The sequence below is a fragment of the Sparus aurata genome, chromosome 3 (genome assembly GCF_900880675.1).
Source record: "Sparus aurata chromosome 3, fSpaAur1.1, whole genome shotgun sequence".
Taxonomy (NCBI): Eukaryota; Metazoa; Chordata; class Actinopteri; order Spariformes; family Sparidae; genus Sparus; species Sparus aurata.
Window position 1 is genome coordinate 31493834 of NC_044189.1, and position 17863 is coordinate 31511696.

At 40.1% G+C, this 17863-nt stretch overlaps 1 protein-coding gene and 1 long non-coding RNA gene across 6 annotated transcripts in view; one reads left to right on the forward strand and one right to left on the reverse strand.

Annotated features, from left to right (window-relative positions):
- The window catches only part of arhgef2a (Rho guanine nucleotide exchange factor (GEF) 2a), a 148457-nt gene that overhangs the window by 57076 nt on the left and 73518 nt on the right, over positions 1 to 17863 (reverse strand). For 4 of the 5 annotated variants that reach the window (XR_003983483.1, XM_030411617.1, XM_030411619.1 and 1 more), the window contains exons 21-22: positions 16942 to 17268; positions 5702 to 5861 (exon numbers count right to left, since the gene is read on the reverse strand). Coding sequence is in view for 4 of the 5 variants with exons in the window: in XM_030411617.1 (XP_030267477.1) it covers positions 5702 to 5861; positions 16942 to 17268 (487 nt within the window). In the remaining variant the exon portion in view is untranslated. Of the gene's footprint in view, positions 1 to 3320; positions 3492 to 5701; positions 5862 to 16941; positions 17269 to 17863 lie in introns of those variants that run through there. The other variant, XM_030411618.1, reaches the window with a different exon arrangement.
- On the forward strand, positions 1549 to 17792 carry LOC115578584 (uncharacterized). Its single transcript, XR_003983484.1, has 3 exons — positions 1549 to 1585; positions 5710 to 5876; positions 16963 to 17792. It is a non-coding gene; the product is annotated as an uncharacterized LOC115578584 (long non-coding RNA).

A 17863-nucleotide genomic window follows, 5' to 3' on the forward strand; every position in this document is an offset into this window, starting at 1 on the left:
AAGGCTCTCACAAATAAATAGTATGCAGTGGTGGACAGTAACGGAGTAAATTTACTTGAGTACTGTACTTAAGTACATATCCAGAGGATTTGTACTTTACTTGAGTATTAGATTTCTTTGGTACTTATTACTCTTACTTGAATACATTTTCAAGTCAAATATTTTTACTTTTACTTGAGTTAATTTCTAGGAAGGCTGAAAAGTACTCGTTACTTTCAGGTCTGCTCTTTTTTTTTTTTCTAAAATACTATCGGACACAAGCTGTGTTTGTCAAAGAAGGAAACCTTTCACAGTGCACGCTCTCCACTGGGATCTACGTAAAAGTGGAAATATGTCATCCCTCCCCATAAAGATACCACCAAAGTAACCACGCTGTCGACTACGTTTGTCAAAACCGCGACAATGGCTGCATCAGGAGAACAAAGACAATCCGCTGAGTCTCAGTCTGAGTCTGATAATGATCCAGAGCAGGAACTTTCAGAAAATCCTTGGCCTTATCTGGACTCCATGTTTGAGTTTGACAGAGTAAAAAACGTGGACACAGACAAACATCTGCAACATCTGCTGTCCTCCTGTGATCCCATTCATTTTATTTGTTTTTGTAGGCTTTATATAACATTGTGGTTCTAAAAGCAAGCACATCAGTGCAGGTGGTTTCAAAGAGTTAATTCTCAGAAACAAGAGTTTAAAGGTCCTTAAATTCATTTAGAAAAAATTATAGTAATTCACTGATGTGAAAAATATGAAATTTACTCTTACTCTTACTCTTACTTTTACTTAAAGTAAATTTAAAAGCATGTACTTTTGGATACTTAAGTACCTTTAAAAGCAAGTACTTTTTTACTCTTACTCGAGTAACATGTCGACTGAGCTACTTTTACTTGTAACGGAGTAAATTTTGACCAGTAGTATTTGTACTCTTACTCAAGTACTGGGGTCGAGTACTCTGTCCATCTCTGATAGTATGGGTATATTATACATTTTCTGAATCATCAGAGTGTCTTGAGTATTTGTACTTAAAGCTAGGGTCTGTAATGTTGTTCAGAAACACATTTTGTTATACTGGGTAAAATGATCCTGCTATCCTGAGAGTAGTCAATACATTATGTATTCTGAAAAAGGCACGAAAATAATCGGACCTCTGTGGCAGCTGTAGGACTGAGAAAAATCTGACCAATCCGTGCCGTCCGGCCTGGACAGCACGGATTGATCAGATGCACGGACTGGTCAGATGCCTTCATGTCTCGTCCTCTGTCCCTCGCTCCTCCGCGCGCGCACGTTAAGTTTCACTGATGCCGGAAATATTCAGCACACTCCTCTGCAGAAAAAGGAGTTGCAGGAGAAGACGTTCATTTGGTTACAATGGCAGAGAAAATGCAGCTAGCATTACTTGTAACAGCTAACCCCGCAAAAAAGGCAAGGAAAAGAAAGCCTGAGGCAGAAAAGGCTGCAACGAAAAAGGTTTCGGATAAAGAAAGAAGTCGGACAGAGTCAACGTCGGTGTGGCGTTTGAGCGGTGGAGACAACTGGGGCATGTGAAGGGCTTGAAAAGTGATGCAGAGGTTGCTCTCTTTCTGTTGGACAGGTAATTATTTGTTTTGTTTCAGGGGGATTTGTTATTTTCATGAAATATGTGAGGTTTGCCAACTTGGCTACGTTTGTAGCTCGTATTAGCACAATGCTAACATTAGCTTCTTTGTGTGTTGTTTTTAGCCATGAGAATGGCTAATGAGTCGGCCCAATTTCCACTGGATAGGGGTCCGCTGCGTTGCGGCTCCGATCCGGTTTTGGTCCGCCGTCCAGTAATCCCCACCGGTTGCGGTTTGAGTCCGCAACGGCGCAGTGCGGTAGACAGCTGGCCTCACGATGTGTGCTAGTGTCAACACGGAGTGTTTTATTTTGAAAAGTAACCGGATGTAGTTTGTTATTTTAGCGCATGACTTCTTGTCTCCTCCGTGCTAAATTCAGCTGAATTGCTGCGTCTTGCTCCGGCATCTCCTTCTCCCTGCTGAGTCCCACTAAGAGATGCGCGTTCAAGTTTGTGGAGGAGTGGCTTTAGACGGAGCACTGACGGGATGGGGAGGGGGAGGGGGTGGAACTTAGAGGAGGTGCCACTTTCAAATCTTGCTAGCTCTCTTGCTAGCTCTCCAGGATTGTAGACCCTAGCTTTAAGTTGTTGAGTTCTGTGTCCCTGGTGTTCTTTCATGCCACAGGGATAAAAGAAAGCATACAGTTTAGGCGGAAATTGTGAGAAAATGTGCGTTATTTCTGGTTTAAAGAAGTCATGTGACCTCTGTCTTTGTCAGACAGATTAAGTCCTGGGCTTAAATGAAAGCCTAAAAGGTCCCCTTTCCAACGATACCAAGCACCATATTATAGAATATTGACAATATCCCTACCATGAGCATAAACCAAATGTACACCAGCTTTAAAAAACGGAATTTATCTTAGGGGCGATTTCGCTACCACCCCTGCACTGCTATCGTGATTTTTCTAGTACTTGGGGTGTATACCTTGCCAAAAATCACTATGAGACTTTGTCCCCCCAGATGATACCGATGGCCCAAATTTGGGGCCCTGGTTCATGGACTAATAGCTAGCAGGACTTATTGCAGGGCAGTTGTATTGGATTGCTTTACATTGTGCTTGTTATTTATCTTTCTGGCATTTCAGTATAGATTGCTGTCTTTGTGACGTTCCTGACAATGAAGAGAATTTTTTTTCTCTAGATTTGGCTTGTTTTTTAAGCAATGTCATTTTGAATTTAAAAAAAAAAAAAAAAAAAAAAGGAGTAGTGCTTTCTTTCAGACAGAGGTTGTTGGGTTTAGAGCTGCAAGAAGACACTGTCCAACACTGTCCAGTTCATAGTAACGGACTGGAGTCTTTCATACATAATTAAAAGACATCAACATATCAACATCAAAGGCGCAAATTGTATTCCAACATTTCAACTGGTTTTCATCCAGCTCTTTGTATTACCATTGTCACTTTTCAATAAATAACTGAAATACTAAATTACCTGATTTTATGGGGGAAATTGATTTGCAACTGCTTTACATAAAACATTAAACTATTTAAGATTATATGCTTATTTTGAAAAACAGTAGCTGTCAGACCTGATGCTCATTTTGGCAAATCTTAAGATTTACTAGAGTTACATACTAGCAATATCTATTTGTTTTCCACACCCTTTTGGTCAAGTGATGCAATTAAATGAAGGAAATCTAAACAATCCAGAAGCACAGCTAAAAAACTAAAACAAGTCACTGTCACAAGCAATCTACTCAAAAGCAAAGCAGCTAAATAAACACAAAAACTTGTAGATTAGACAGTCATGTGCATTATTTTGCTTTGTGGCATACTGGCCAGAAAGCACAACAATGTGTATTGTTGGCAGTCAAATAGTTTACAGTATAATCAATTATAGCTATGCGCTCATTAGTAATGTGACACATGCCAGGATTAGATCTCTTCTGGAATATCTTGAAGATCTGGAAAAGAGTGAACAAATTCAAATTCAGCCCTCTGTTCCCCTGATACTACAACAAGTCTTGACTCCATAATCTAGTCAATAACTCTGTGACATACTTTAACTGAAACTTTATATCCTGCTGCGATGTCATGTGGAGAGGGACTATTGCAAAGTGCTCAAACCTCACACATTTTAGCTTAGCTCTTGAAATTGTTGAGGTTTTCTCGCACTAATAACTAATTATATGTCAAGTAAGCATTGATATGTCCCAGCTAGGAAAGAAAGTGTAATTTTATGAAAATTAGCTTTTTAAGAAAACTGTTCAATAATGGTCAGCCCATATATATATTATATATGAAAGCCATATAAAATGCAGTGTTGTAAAAAGTACCCAAATGTCCTCCTTGAGTAAAAGTAAAGATATCATTTTAAAATTGTACTTATAGTATGTAAATATTAAAAGTGAAGTTAGTGTGAGTATACATCTGAAAGTAATAAATGCACTTTAGTATCAATAGTACAAGTAAAAGTAAACTATAAATACAGTATATCGACATTTATATATGTTGTATCGGCCCAGCCAATTATTCAATCCCATACTTAAAACTTTTGTAATTAGCAGAATCTGTATTTTACTTTTTTTGGCCTTTATATGGCTTTATTGACAGAACAGCTTGAGAGATGACAGGAAACAGGATGAGAGAGAGAAGGGGGGGTGATACGCAACAAAGGGCCCCAAGCCGGTACTCGAGCTCTGGGCCGCTGCAGTTAGGGCAAAGCCTCTGGTCATGGGACGCCCGCTCTACCAACTTTTTTTTTCTTTTATTTAACTGAGAATTTGCTGCTTTCTGATGCAACATGCTATCTGCAAAGTGACTACTTACTAAAGTTATCAAACAAATGTGAAACTTATACCTCCAAAATTAACGTAATAAGATTAAACAGTAGCAGAATATGGAAATACTCAAGCATAAGCTCCTCAAAATTGTACTTCAGCAGTGCACACATCCATTCAACCAGCGCTGGAACAACCACTACAGACATTCTGGAGTTCAGTATCTTTTTTAGGATTTCGGATTTTATTTGGATTCTACTCTGATAAGTGGATAAGCTGCTTTCAGTTGATTCCAGCTGACAGTGGGTGGGGTACACCCTGGATGAATTGCCAGTTCATGACTGTTGACACATAGGGACAAACAACCATTCACACTCATTACCTAACTAACGCTCAGACTCAGGAACTTCTTGCTGTGGGACAAAAGCAAGACAGATAAGCCTTACGCAGACCATAGCACCCAAAAGCACGACAAAGTCTTTCATTTTATTTCCATCTTGACTGAATCAGGAAATATAATGAGTTTAGACATTTACTTACGTCAACACTGAGTAAATTACACAAAATTATTACACGGCTCTTCTTAATACTGTAGAATGCTCCATTCACTTGAATGGGCCTTCCCAACGTTCGGCGGTCAATTATTTTCATATAATTGACAGCTGCTAAGCATATTTGACCATTGTCAAGCAAAGTGGCCTTTTTGCCTCTAATCACGTATTTCGTAGCACTCCGCGCTCTAAAATCTTTGCTCCGCAAGTAGTAGGTCACTTATCATCCCAGCAACTTCGGTGACTAAGCGACGTCAGCTAATCTGTAGTCTACTTCATAATGGAAAAAACGTACTCTAAAAAAGGCCACTAGTATGGATGAGTTTCACATTAACTTTAATATTTTTGGAGAATACGGTGATTTCAACTCTTGGCAAAAGGCTGAGTTGTCGTCACTGGTCAAGAAAAGAAAAAGAGAGGAAAGCAGCGAAGAGGGAGAAGCGAAACGGCGTCGGTTTGGCGAACTATATTTCTCTGCTGATAAACACTATGAACGGTAACAAATAAATTGTAAAAAGACACACTGTGTCCAGTTTTTTTTTCATGTTGGCAAGTAACCGTGTAATAAGCGGGATAATGTATAGACGGCGGTTATTATCGGGAAAATAAGTCCCTTCAGGATGAATCAGACCCCTCCGGTTCGTCCTGTCGGGACTTATTTTCCCGATAATGACCGCAGTTCTATACATTATCCCTTACGTAATTAACAGCTACATTTGAAATTTTGTTTGCCAAACCTGATTGTAGCCTCCGGTGTCGCTAGCAACAGGGGAATCACTACCTAAAAAACAAAGTGATGCATGAAACATTCACAATCATTTTGAGTGAAGTCTGTGATCTGACCTTTGGAGCTTTCAGATGCTGTCCCATCATCATCATCTGACGTCATGTCTACCTCCAAGTCACTGCTGTCCTGGACACCATCTGACTGGTGGACAGGTTCCTGGTTGGCCTGAGAGATGTCTCCAGTTGCTAGCTCCCTTCCTGATACCAGAGAGACACACTGAAACAGCAAGAGGTATGAGATTGTAGAAACCTGACACTGATACTATTCACGGTGTGTGTTCAAACAATTTATTCCTTAAAGAAACCATAAGTCAGACATGTTTTACTGACAAGTGTGGCAGGGAACATTACATTGCTAACAGGTCAGTAAAATAGACAATAGCACACCGTTAGAAATTAGATTTGAAATTTATTAAGATAAATTTCAAATCTAGTTCTGGGGTCTCATTTCTAAAACTATGCAGAGGATCCACACTAACTGTTTGCTTACATACAAATGAGGAGTACATACAGCAAAAATGTCCTTTTATAAATACCAAATCAACTTGGAAATGTATTACATGGATTAGCCCCTCATCCCGCTCTCTCAACACCCACATTCAATGATAAATGGTCAGTGCAATGTGCCTTGTGACTGTTATAATGAGTGGAGGATTAGTGGTCCTTTACAATGAACCATGGCCACAACTGAGTAGAAAATGAAGAGAACCATTTTTTCTAACAATAAAAACAAGGTGTTAGTGGATGAGGTGGAAATGATTTCATTCACGTAGCCCTCCATCAGTGCAAGTACACTGAAAATGCCCATCGTTGCCGCTTCTGGGGGTGGACAGGGGTAGACACTCTGTTTGGTCTGCGGCTATGCTGGCTCAGACAAAGCAAGCAATGCACTGTGTGTTCTGACACCTCTCTAGCTTCCAAAACATGAGAAGGAAGGCTTGCTATGAAAATTTGTTTGACCAATACCCCTGTTGTGTTAACAATCTAGAGACGTGCATCAAAAACAGTGAGATCCGATGAAAAATGTGTTAACATTCAGACTGCATTCCCACTTGGTTTTTAAAAGCTGTATTTCAGACGGTTGGTCCAAACATCTTAGCCATTTTTAACTGCTCTTTGTCTACTGGTACTTTCCCCTCGTATTTTAAACATGCCACTGTTTACCCTCTTTTAAAGAAACCATCTCTAGATCCCTCTTTTATGTAATTTTATTCCAATCTCAAAGCTGCCTTTTTTATCCAAGATTTTAGAATAAATAGTCTCCACTCAACTGATTTCTCTTATGAATGACATTCATATTTTTGAAAATTTCTAATCTGGTTTCCGCTCCCTTCATAGTACTGAGACTGCACTGGTCAAGGTCGCCAATGACTTACTGCTTGCTGCCGACTCAGGCCTCTATTCAATATTAATTCTCCTTGACCTCAGCTCAGCTTTTGACACAGTGGACCATAATATCTTAATCAGCCGTCTGAAAAATGATGTTGGTATCAGTGATGTGGCTCTGGATTGGTTCATCTCCTATCTGTCCAACAGGTCATTCTATGGGCATAGAATACTGCCATAAATCGCACGAGCGCAATAAAACATCCGTGCGCACAAATCAAACATCCGCATGCGCATTTTTTTTCCCCCGAGCACCTGCAAGCTATTTTTTATCCTGCATCTCCTGCAGAGTCCGCTTGCAATACTTTCCCCTGCTCGAGCGCGCGCAGATGCTCGCTCACGAAATTCTCCTCACCTCGCTCGGAAAACTTTCCCCCTGCTCGCGTGTGAGTGATTTTTTTTAGTAGGAGGTTTTTGTCAGTAAGGGGGCAGGCCTTGGGGGCATGCCAATCACCATTGTATCCCCAAATGTAATTGGTTGAGCGTATTCGCCAATCGGACAGCAGGGTACGGCAACACCACTAGGACAAACGGGACAGCCCTGAATGCCTGAATGACAAGTATTGTGATTTGGTGTCTTGACTTGAATGTTTGCAAAATGTCACACAGAGCAATTAACTTCAGTATGTTTGTCTGAGTGCTGTCTTTTCTTTCCTCCATCGTTGACATTAATCTGATTAAATGCTGATAATTTTTTGTAACTTGGACCCTGTTGCACACAGACATTTTTTATTTTGGTAAAACTGTTTTGTTTATATTCTCGATCTAGGCTACTTCTTTCTCCCTGAGAATTATAAACGTAATACAGGGTTCGTACGGGTGCTTGAAATCCGTGAAAGTGCTTGAATTTCAATGTTGTGTTTTCAAGGTCTGAAAAGTGCTTGGATTTTAGTTTAAGTGCTTGAAAGTGCTTGACATTATGTCTATGCTAATGTCATATACTCTATGTCTTTCACAAAATTGGGATCAGACTGGATAGTTTGCTTATAACAAGGAGAAATAAAATCAGTAAGAGAACCGTATGTGGAGGTGTTTCCTCCTGGGCTCCGCTGAGCCTCTCTGCTCCTCTCTGCGACCTGCCGGTCTGTGTGTGACCCCGCCCCTTTCGAAGAGAGACAGCAGGAGATGACAAAATGCCGGGAGGCTGTTGTTTTAACAAGCGTTGGCTTGAAAATGATAACTACAAACTATGGTTAAGATAAGGACCGAATCAAAGAGTGGCGTCATGCAAGGTCTGCAAAAAAGATTTGCAGATTTGTGCAATGGGAGAGTCTGCGCTCTCCAGTCACAAGAAATGTAAGTTAAGACTTTTTTAGTAACTTAGGCCAACACTGCACGTTAACACTTTATGTTAACCGCTAACGTTAGCTAAACCATAACACTAATAATTAACACACCATCAATCACGTTAAGTGACCTCGTTAAGTTAGCGCCTGATTGTCCGTGTGTCGTTACACATGCAGACTGGTAGCAATAGAGAAGGATGGCTGAGGAGAAGGTCGAATTTGATGCACCAGAGCTGAAAGTGCCAGAGTCAGAAACTGACTGTTCAGTTTGTCTCTGTAACGTCACACCAGGCACTAACATACGTAAGAGCTTTAAATGTGAAAAGGAAATGTTCACTTTTCTCCCATTTTCATGACTTACTTCTAATTAAGTAAGATTAGCCTACATTGTAAGGCCCTTTAGCTAATGTTTATGAAGTTTTTGTATGTTTTATCTAGATACAGACTGACGTGAAACAGATTGACGGTATGTCGCTGTTCTATTGGCTGATATATTATAGTCAGTAGCCCAGCAGCACTAACCTGTTGAGGCAATGATAGCTTACCTTGTTATTGCTAGCCTGGACGGGGATCTTGCTCACAGTTATTCTAAAAGACGGAGAATCCACTGTTGAAAGTGGCAGCATATCTTCGACAACATACTCTGCCACAGTCTCCTCACTTCTTGAGGTTCAAGCATTGCAGATGGGGAGAATGTTTTTGCTGCTTAGTTTTTTCTCCGCTCTCATCCTCAGTTTGCTTTCTTTTGGTTACTAGCTTAATGTTAGTGTGGCACCGCTCTAGATGTTTCGTTAAATTACTTGTGTTGTTTCGCGAGGTAGAGAGATCTTTTGGTTTTGCACACAAAGTGCACATAGCTATAATGTTCTTCACATCCTTGTCTCTGAGGAACTGAAAATAATGAGCGTATGTCCATCTTGCGAGTGTAGAGTCCATCTTGTCTGCTGCTGCAGTCATCTTCTCCTCAATCAGTAGTTCTCTAGCACTAACAGGAAGCTGTTGGCGAATTTGTATGAAAACAACACACCACTTAATTTTGGGTTTAAAATGCATTGTATCACGCGTTACTGGGATTTGTACCAAGTAAAATATTTTTTTTGTAATGCCTTACATTACTGTGTTACAGCAAAAAGTAATGCATTACAGTAATTGCATTACTTTTGAAACATACAAATTTATGTCAAAAAAGAAAATTACAGGGTGCTCTCAGGTCTCTCTTTGTCTCGGTGCGAGTGTGTCTGAAGAACGCCAAGTGGCTTCCATTTTTTGGGATAAAACTTTGTGTTCTCCTTTAATTTCTAAACTTTTTGCTATTATGAAAGATAATTTTAGAAGTTTACAGCATAACACAATGTACATAATTGTGATAAAAAGTGAAAAAAAAATAAAAATGAGTGTATATATTCCTGTAGATCATGTATTTTACCCCAGCGATATGGTGCTGGAAAATTTTGAAAATGACCCTTAAAAGTGCTTGAAAAGTGCTTGAATTTGACCTTGAAAAATGTGTACGAACCCTGGTAATATTAAAAAAAAAAAAAAAAAAAAAAAAAACTTCAATAGGCCTACATGCTTGAGCATGCATACAGGAAAAATCTAAGCTATTGCCTACATTAACACAATACAGAATACCCCCCCCCCCCCCACACACAATTTTTTTTAGCTGTTTATAGTTTCCTCATTTAACCTGTAACTTCAAGATAACATGAAGTAGTAGTAGTGATATGTACCCTCTGGTAGTTGTCATATATTTTAATATTATTTAATGTATATTTTAGTTTCATAACATTTATAAATAGGTTACTTTTCTATGTGGAAGCCCAACCAGCAAAGGTCACCTGCTATCTAGGGGGTAGGTGCCCAAGTCAAGGCAATGTGGTTGACCCATGCATTGAACCAAAATTATTCCATAATAACCGTTCTGACTTATGTCAAGGAGTAGCACTGCTGGAACAAGTAAATAATTACTGTGTTTGTTTGAAAGAATAGGGTGTGAAGAACTTAGAACTCCACCTGCCTGCTACTCTCTCAATGACACTTTCACTGCTCAATTACCTTTGTGTGTCAAAACAACAAAAACTTATTTTCCAACTTTAGCCACCAGTAGGGCTCTAGGCGATCCTTCTTGTTTGGTACGTGTCAGCTTCCTCTTAACTATGCATCATAGTTTGTAGTTCATACTCCCCATTTAAAAACCCTGATGACATCACTATGACGCACAATGACATCATCAGGACTATTATCAGACTTAAGACATACAACAGAAACACAAACAGAAGTCGTTATACATATACAAATAGTATTAAAAAAGACAGTGACACTTGAAGTTAGTAAAACAGTCAGCCGTTCTTCTCAATCTCTTTACTTGTTCATACAGTCGCTGCCAGCTTTCTTTCTGTAGCTGTTTGACAGTAGATATTATCAATCATGTACTGTCCATTCACACAGACAGCTGACATGTAGGATGTTCAAAGACTCTCACATGGGAAAAGCTCAAAAGATATTGTGAAGCCAACACAACTTTTGGTTAGAAATGCTAAATCAAATGACATCACCCAGTGATAATAATAACAACCGCATATTATTTTTGTCTGGTGAATATTCTGTGTACGTTTTTGTGTAGTCATTAAAAGGCAAGGCAATTTCATTTGTACAGCCCATTTTTACAAGCAGTTTGTCTCAAATGTATTAAAGTATCTGTATTGTCTGTCAATCAAAGTAAATGATACGGCAAGCTATGCTTTTCTTAGATATGAAATTAACGTTACCTCCTTGCAGTCGGCCATGGTTACTGATGGAACAGGCGGAACTCGAACAATTGTCAGGTGCATACCGCCACCTGCTGTACGACAGTCTCATCATTTTACATTATTTCTTATTCTACTCATCAATCTTGTGTCTCTTAAAAAGAGTGTCCATGGCCATCTTTGCCTAACTCGTCTTTTGTTCTGTAGACCTGTAGTAGGCTAATCGTTGCCCTATTTACTGCATGAACTGTATGTTTTTCCGCTGACTGGGCTAAACAACAGCTTATATGAAATCTCAGTGCCTGGTCCTGTTTTAATGCATGAACGGGTAGTTTATTTGCTGTCACATCTCCCATCCTCTTTAATGCTAAGAGAATTGCAATTTGGTCAGCAGCGTACACTCAAATACTGATCCCAGTCTGCGACGCTGTCTCCTACTGGACCAGGTCTGGATACAAGTTTGAATAAATAAAAGCCGGCCTCAATTAGAATCCGGGTCTGTTTCGAGGTTATTAATGTTTTCGATCCGAATCGCTGCTTGGCTGCATGTTCTTAAAGGTGCACTATGTAGTTTTGGGGAAGACATTTTTGATCAGAGGAGAAAAAAATCTTCTTTGAACTATTATTTTATGCCAGAAACAAAATTAAATAGAGAAACTTTTTTTGTTTTTATGACTGAATAAACAAACTGACCTTAAAGGACCTCACAATTTCAAAGTTTAACTTTTTTCATAGGGTATATGGTGGACCCTGCCACCTTCTCTTACTTCTAACCGTGTTCTGGAGACCTTATTTTCCTCGTAGAACAGCTTGTTTATTCACAAAACATTTCTGAGTTTGTATTATTACCTCATTAATATTGCAAAATTTAAAATGTTGAGTTAGATTTCTTCTCTAAAAACATACATAGTGCCCCTTCAATGAAATGCTGATTTATGTTTGGAAACATGTCGCTGTGTTTGCTGACAGCACTCGCTGCCTGTTCACACCTTTTTTTTTCCTTAACCCAGCACGTCTGGACAGAGTTGTTCGAGCCTGACCATTGAGAGCTCGGAATGACCCAAGGAAAGGTGCTCCAGATCTGTCTCTTTCTCTCTATAACTCTTTTAAACAGTAATAATGAGTTGATTATATTATATTTTTCCATCTGTGCTGAGCATAAGATTTGTTCAGAATTAAATAAAAGCCTCTCCCATATAGAGAAATAGCCTACTATATTGACACACATCTGCATCTGGACATAGGCTTATGTGATGCTCTCATATCGAGAGTTGCTGACGCCTATTATTAACTACAGACCTTCTATCTTTATTATTATTATTATTATTATGTTTATTATTTTATTTTTTTTAATATTACGTTTATAATTTTCAGGAAGAAAGAAGTAGCCTAGATTGAGAATATGAACAAAACAGTTTAACCAAAATAAAAAATGTCTGTGTGCAACAGGGTCCAAGTTACAAAAAAATGATCAGCATTTTATCAGATTAATGTCAATGATGGAGGAAAGAAAAGACAGCACTCAGACAAACATACTGAAGTTCATTGCTCTGTGTGACATTTTGCAAACATTCAAGTCAAAACACCAAATCACAATACTTGTTATTCAGGCATTCAGGGCTGTGTGGTTTGTCCTGTTTGTCCTAGTGGTGTTGCCGTACCCTGCTGTCCGATTGGCAAATACGCTCAACCAATTATATTCGGGGATACAATGGTGATTGGCATGCCCCCAAGGCCCGCCCCCTTACTGACAAAAACCCCCAACTAAAAAAAAAATCAGTCACGGGGGAGCAGGGGGAAAGTTTTCCGAGCGAGGAGAGGAGAGTTTTGCGAGCGGGCCGTCTGCGCGCGCACGAGCAGGGGAAAGTATTGCGAGCGGAGTCTGTGCACGCTCGAGCTGTTTTTCTCCTGGCAGGCCACAATATTGCTCCAGGGGCCAGAGATGCAGGATAAAAAATAGCTCGCGAGTGCTTGGAAAAGCACTCGGGGGGGGGGGGGGGGGGATGCGCATGCGGATGTTTGATTTGTGCGCGCGGATGTTTTTTATTTTATTTTATTTCGCGATTTATGGCAGTATTCTATGCCCATATCATTCTCTGTAAGGCTTGGAGAAGCCTCCTCTTCTTGTGCCCCTCTCTTCTGTGGGGTCCCTCAGGGGTCTATTTTGGGTCCCCTCCTATTCACTGTTTACATGCTACCCATGGGGCAAATCATGCGTAGACACAATATTGATTTCCACTGTTATGCAGATGATATGCAGTTGTATGTCCCACTACAGCCTGGTAAAAGTGATGTTTCTCGTATTTTCTCCTGCCTTGCTGAGATAAAAAATTGGATGTCCGAAAATGTTCTGCAGTTGAATGATTCCAAAGCAGACATTGTTATAATGAGTCCCTCTGGCCCCAGCACTAGTAACTATACCAATCTCTCCTAGTCTGGGCGCCTTATCTAACAATGTTCGAAAAGAGGCTCGCAATCTCGGTGTCATCTTTGACTCAGAATTATCTTTTGATACTCAGGTAACTAAAGTGGTGCAGTCATGCTTTGCCCAACTGAGACAGCTAACAAAGATCAGGGCCCGTATTCACAAAGACTTTTATCTTAACGTTAAGAGTACTCCTAAATCGGACTAAAATTTTTTATGTAGGAGTTGTTTCTTAAAAGTAATTCACAAAGCCGCTGAGATCTACTTTTAGTTATGAAAACAGTGAACTCCTAAACTAGAAGTAACTCTCTGTTGCTATGGATGACGTCATTTTATAAGGACGCACTTAGAAGCAGTGGCAACGGTGATTGGTTGTTGAGTGACAGGGCAGCCCATTGAAAAGTCATTTAGGCTACGCAGTGCATGAAGTGAAAATAAGGAAGTTGCCTACAAGCCCATGACAAAGCCTATGAAAAGATATTGGATGAAGAAATGTATTTATGAGGAGAATTAAGTGCCCCCCCCCCCCCAACAAAAACGCTTCGGACAAAAATGACAAATTAGAAGATTGCGATGAAAAACGTGAATTGCCAATAAAAGCGGCATTTGCTTAAAAAGCTGCGTCAAACCACTCTCTATTAAAATTCGGGAATTGTGTGTTGATCCAGGCCATTTCGCAACAATGTTCAGTATATTGTAACATGTGTCAAAGACAATTTGTGTATTGATGGAATGCAACTTTCTCAGATTGACACAAAAGCCCTATTCGCACGGGACTAGTATAACCTGGGGACCTCCAGTAATTTGTAATAATTGCAGCGGTCGTCTGTGATCTTAATCCCGAGCGAATCTTCCATGTCCGTAATTTGTAAAGTAAAAATTCCACCGCAAATGACCTATCGTATTTCACCAAACACAGAGGTCATTTGATAATATTAGTCCCGTGTGAATCGGCATCTCTGTGATTTTGGGTTGTTGTTTGTTTTTCTTAAGGTTTTTTGTGTTTTCCACACCTTTTGTCTGCCTTTTTCCCGGTCGAGAATTATGGAGGCTGCGTTGGGAATTATGAATGAAAGTTTTGACAGCATTTTGGTTGAAATTCAGGAGGCTCATCAGAAGAGCGAAATCTCGAAAGATGATTAGATGGATTACATGCATGGCAGCATGCGGTAAGGAAAATGTTTCCATCTTTCAACAGGCTCACCAGTTATTATGTTAATAATATCCATATCTTACTGTTGTGCTGCTCCAGTAAGGGCTCCGGTGCGATCGACCCATGGGATAATGTCAGTAAAACAGACTTCGCTTATCCTGTGCGAATGCGCCGCACGAAACAGACGTGGTAGGATAATTTCTAAATCACTTGAGGTCCCCAGGTAATACTAGTCCTGTGTGAAGAGTTGCATTTTCCCCGTAGCCAAATACTGGAGTGTTGCCAAACATTTTAACTCCGGCGTTATTGGATTGTTTCAGTTGATTAGGGACATTATGCGTCCCTCACCAACTCAACCACAACTTCAATCCCTTCATCCGACATCGTTTTAATAATTCCCTGTTATTTAGCGTCTCCAAAACATTCGGCTGTGACTAGGTCTTAGCAAGTTAGGAGTCCTCTGGACTACTTCTAAGGTCTCCCAGACTTAGGTACTACTTTTAGGCTTAAAATGTTTTGTGAATAACTCTTATTTTAAAAAATTAGGAGTCCTAAAGTTACGACTGACACGCCCATTATTTTTAGGAGTTGCTCCTAAATTTGCCTGTTAGGAGCTACTTTTAGCCTTAAGATTCTTTGTGAATACGGGCCCAGGTCATTCCTGTCCTCTGCTGACTTACAAAAGGTCATCCATGCTTTTATCTCCTCCAGACTGGCCTACTGTAATGCACTTTACTCTGGTATCAGCAAGCGAAACATCCAAAGACTGCAGCTGATACAAAATGCTGCTACTAGGTTTTTAACATGTACTAAGAGATGTGACCATATTACACCAATCCTTGCTGCTCTTCACTGGTTACCTGTGAGTTTTAGAATTGATTTTAAGATTTTACTGCTTGTTTTTAAAGCCTTGAATGGTCAGGCTCCTGCCTATATTTGTGATCTGCTGACTCCTTATGAGCCTGATCGCCGCCTGAGATCCTCCAGCAGGGCCCTCCTAATGGTTCCAAAATCTCGACTTGTCACTAAAGGTGACCGAGTACTTTGCTGTTCGTGCCCCTTGGCTATGGAACTCCCTGCCTAGAGATCTCAGGCAGGCTAACTCAGTATCCTCTTTTAAATCACTTCTTAAAACTCACTTTTATCGTATGGTTTTTTCTTAATTGTTGGTATCGTTGTAACTATGTAAATTATTTTATATGTTTTATCTTTGTTTGGATTTTTAACTCATTATGTTATCTGTTTTATTGTAAAGCACTTTGTAACTCGTTTTTGAAAAGTGCTATATAAATAAAGTTATTGTTATTATTATTAATTTGGAGGAGCACACAAAGCAGTAAGATGTTCAATTAAATATAGGCTGTAGAAGCTATGTGTCTGAGCCTACCAAATGACTTTACTGACAGACGAGTTGGTATTAGCCTACTATTTAATGCATGTTGATGTGTTTTACAAGTTTCCTTTTCAGTTTCTAATGAAATGTGTTCTGGAATACAGGAAGACTTTCCAAACTTTCCATTCAAAACTTGACCCCTGACTTGATGTTCAGAATCACCTGTTATCATAAGTCCAAGCAAGTACTACGGTGCTGAAGCTAGTGGGCTATGCTAGAAACAGATACACAGAGAGTTGGACAAAACAGGAGAGAGCCTGGAGAAAAGTCAGCGACAAAGCTGGACTCTGTATTGCCCAGAGACAGCCGGCACATGGGTCCTAAAATGGCAGCAACAATCCGCCGCATTGTCAACATCCGTTGCCGTTCACTTCCGTTTTGGGTAACTTCCGTTGTGGGTCACTTCTGTTGTGGGTCACTTCCATTGTGGCTTTTGTATTTGTGTTGTGACTTTTGTATTTGTGTTGTGGCTTTGTATTGTGTTGTGACTTTGTATTTGTGTTGTGGCTTTTGTATTTGTGTTGTGACTTTTGTATTTGTGTTGTGGCTTTTGTATTTGTGTTGTGACTTTTGCATTTGTGTTGTGGCTTTTGTATTTGTGTTGTGGCTTTTGTATTTGGCCTGACACCTCTGGGCCACCGTAGAAGGGGGTTGTAAAAACAGTACACACAGATAGCAGAATCGAGAATATGAAATACAAATGATGGCTGAGACAGTTGCCCAATGGCAGGCTTATAGCAACAATCTACACCTGCTGAGTCAGTCTACCAGGCTGGCATGTCTAATTACAACATGCATTTTGGAAAGGCTTTAGTGTCTTTGGAGCTTGATTTATGGTAATATGGACTTAAAGACCATGTTATCCTCTAGACTTTTACTATTTTTTAAATGTCCCTTGTATCCTTACCTGAAAAGCCTGCTCCCCCAGATGATGGGAGGTGAATGGAGCCCCACTGCAGACCTTCAAGTGCCGGACCTGCCGCTCCAGCTTGGCCCTGGCCTTCTCACTGTCCTTGAACCGGCTCTCGGCATCCCGCAGCCTCAGCAGCTCCTCCTGCAGCAGGCTGTGTTGTCGCTGCAAAAGAGCCAGCTCCCCAATGGTAGACCCTGTATTGGCCTCCCGATTTCCAACATTTTGCCATAGAGGGCGCCATACTCCTCCCGCAAATGATGTCATGGCGTCCTGTGGCTGCAGCAGCAGCTCCAAGATGGAGTCTTGTTTAATGACGGCACCCTACAGGATATGATGGAAAAACTGACTTTAAAGATATAATACATATCTATGGTTCAGATTGTTGTTTTTATTGAGGATACACTGTCCAACAGAAATGAGAGCATTTACAGAGAATACAAATGCAGCAAGGGAAACTAATAAATAAATCTAAGAAGGGTGGGAAATCTATCAATGACCAGTATGAACAGGAGAATGCACGGATCTTATTGGAGGATCAATCATCCACCCCTCCTACAGGTGGGATGAACTCCATAAGAGAACTTACTGTGCACTGGGTGCATTCACCAATAAAATTCACACTTCTAGCTGTTTCATACTTCCAAAATATCTCTGGCTGAGCTGGCTATATCTCCCCAAGGCATGACAATACACTTTTTACAATACTCAGTATTAATGTCTGGACATTTTCTCACATTTAAAGAAAAGTTGAACACTGAATGTACTGTTGTTTTATTGTGTTGGACACATATTTTTTAAGCAGTCAAGGAATTTTCCATTTAAAATATTCTGGTGGCTTCTGTGAACAGTGTCTGTGTCCTTCTTTCCATAATGTATACATATATACTGAAAAAGATATCTGCACTGTATCCTCACA